We start from the raw sequence: 2,855 nt of genomic DNA on the forward strand, positions 1-2,855 counted from the left end.
TCCTGCCTCAGCCTCCCAAGTAGCTGGGACTACAGGTGCCCGCCACAACACCCAGCTATTTGTTGTTGTTGTTGCAAGTGTCATTGTTATTTTAGCTGGCCAAGGCCAGGCTCAAACCCATAGCCTCGGTGTATGTGGCCAGTGCCCTTACCCACTGAGCTACAGGCACTGCCAGACACAGGGTAATGTTTTAAATTTTATTTTAGAGGAGAGGTCTCACTATGTTTCCCAAGCTGATCTCTAACTCTTGGCCTCCTGGATAGCTGCACTTATAAGAGCAAGCCAGTACAAGCAGCCCTAAACTGAATCACAAAGATGTCTAGTAGTTTGTACAAGGTTCCAGAGCTAGGGACCAGTAGAACCATTAAGAATGCAGCCCATGTTCCCACCCTCACTGTTGTGCTCCTATGCTCCTCATACCTAGATATCAAGGAAAAGAACTTAGAACTTCTCAGGAATTTATTCTGAACTCATAGTTCTTTTACTTTAAAACCCCTTCATGTGGGCGGTGCCTATGGCTCAGTGAGTAGGACACCAGCCCCATATACCAAGGGTGGCAGGTTCAAACCTGGCCCTGGCCAAACTGCAACAACAACAACAAATAGCCAGGCGTTGTGGTAGGTGTCTGTAGTCCTAGCTACTTGGGAGGCTGAGATAAGAGAATCACCTAAGCCCAAGAGCTGGAGGTTGCTGGGAGCTGTGAGCACTCTACCGAGGGCAACAAAGTGAGACTCTGTCTCTTAAAAAAAAAAATTCAAAACCCCCTTCATGCTCTCTTTGTAGTCTTTAGAGTCACTAAGAGTACAGCTAAGTAACATGTCAGGGGCTCTTATCATGGTTTCTCCAGAGGTGTTCTTCCCACAAGTCACACAAAACTCTGACAGATGCCCTTTAAACTCTTTAGCACATTTGCAGATTTCCACATAAACTGATCTTGAATTTTAATGAAACACATACATGACTGCTATTGCTTTATATTTTGCCTCATTATAGTTTTGCAATTTTAATGAATTTGTTTACAATCTTCAGTGGGTCTCAAAAATAGTTATTTACATATCATTGAATTCTAGCATTGCTATGATAAATAACTTGCAAAACAATATAGCTTAAATATAAATTAAGGTTGTATACATGCTTAAGCTAGAATTTAAATAAAAGTAAAAACCCAATATGAGTTTATCTAGTAAAGGTTTGAGAAAAGTTCCAGTATATGCAAACCTATAGTTGGGTTATAGGTTTTTAATTAAGGAGAATTTTACCTTGTAAGGCTGAAATAACTGTCAGCACATGAAGGTCATCTGAATTTCCTTGTCCTAATCTGCCGTAACTTCCTTCCCCACAAGCCAACACTGTGCCATTGGCTTGGATGACAAAGGTACAATTCTGACCACATATGACCTAGTATAAAAACATACAATTAAATATTTTATTTTTCATTACATAGCTTCAACATGTAAACACTTGAAATTATTCTATGTATATTTAGTATACTTAAGAGACCTTTATCAATTCAATTATCCTTTAAATAAAGAAGAAGGGTTAATATAACTATGGGGACTCTTAAGCCCTTAGTTACTATAAAACTGCTTATTTAAATAAGAGATGCAGGAGATTCATTTGATAATTTAAAATAGTTCAGAACAACAAAATAGTTAAATGAAAGAGGAAAGGTAGGGGGGAAATATTAAAGACTGGGCTAGAAAAAAGGGAAAACTGAAGGGAACATACACAAGAAAGAGCTGTGCATTCTGGGATTACCTGAGGTAGAGAACCAAAGAGAAAGCAGGGGCCTCAAGAAGGGTTTGGAAATATATAGTACCATGATTATCAGAAGAAGTCAGTGGTGTCAATGAAATCCAGCTAAACATCCTAAGAAGTTTATTGCCCCAAAGACAGAATCACTTATTAGGAGTATTGAAACTTCTACAAATATATTTATACCAGGCTGGTTCAATGCATCATGATGTTAACTCATTACATTTGGAAGCAAGAAAAGTTTAGAAAGTTTTTAACAAAACTTAAGTATGATAAAAACCTAGGGAAGCTTTTACTTGGAAGTTATACAGCATGACTTTCATTAATGATTCCTCCCGGCAGAACATAAAATGGATAAGTTTTATCCTATATTGCAAGTTAGAGATAGCAAAGGAATTAGAAGTGACAGTTTCCAAGTTTCTTCTCCATTTTTACCCTATTAGTTACCTGCTGGGCCTGTGAGAATGAAGGAGCTGCTGCAGGCACCATTACATTTCTTCCAGCTTCTGCCAGCTGTCCATGCCTGCCAGCGCCCCACAAGTAGACATCACATTTACCTCCCAGGTGCCAGTCCTAGAAACCACAATCACCTCACAATTAGATTTATCCATTCATTCAAACAAGCACATACTGAGTACCAAAGTGTGCCAGCCTCTGTACCAGGGCACAAACACACAAGCATTTAGAAACAAAACATTCACTAAGAACCATTATCTTCATCTTTACTGACCTCAGGTCTTGAAGTTGCCCAGGACATAATTTGTTCATCCATGCCATTAATCCATTTACTGTTATCCTGGGAAGACAAGGGGCACATTAAGATTAGTCCTGCTTAGCCAGGATTTATCTGTTCTTAACAACAAAATATTCTCTCCAAAAAGAACATGGTAATATTGTGAGAAGTTATTTGAGAGCAGGTTTATAATTATATGAAACTTGATTTTATGCATTATTAGTATTTTATTATAAATGTTTTCGACTTGGCACCTATAGCTCAACCGGCTAAGGCACCAGCCACGTACACCTAAGGTGGTGGGTTCGAATCCCCAGCCCGGACCCACCAAACAACAATGATGGCTGCAACCAAAAAATAGCCGGGC

The 2,855-nt window shown here is 39.1% G+C and overlaps 1 protein-coding gene across 1 annotated transcript in view; it reads right to left on the reverse strand.

The window, feature by feature from the left end:
• The window catches only part of HERC1 (HECT and RLD domain containing E3 ubiquitin protein ligase family member 1), a 206,425-nt gene that overhangs the window by 22,882 nt on the left and 180,688 nt on the right, over positions 1 to 2,855 (reverse strand). The window contains exons 61-63 of the mRNA XM_023510003.1: positions 2,486 to 2,551; positions 2,203 to 2,328; positions 1,260 to 1,398 (exon numbers count right to left, since the gene is read on the reverse strand). Coding sequence (XP_023365771.1) covers positions 1,260 to 1,398; positions 2,203 to 2,328; positions 2,486 to 2,551 — 331 coding nt within the window. The remainder of the gene's footprint in view (positions 1 to 1,259; positions 1,399 to 2,202; positions 2,329 to 2,485; positions 2,552 to 2,855) is intronic.

The sequence above is a fragment of the Otolemur garnettii genome, unplaced genomic scaffold (assembly GCF_000181295.1).
Source record: "Otolemur garnettii isolate 467f Iridium unplaced genomic scaffold, OtoGar3 scaffold00011, whole genome shotgun sequence".
In the NCBI taxonomy this organism is placed as follows: Eukaryota; Metazoa; Chordata; class Mammalia; order Primates; family Galagidae; genus Otolemur; species Otolemur garnettii.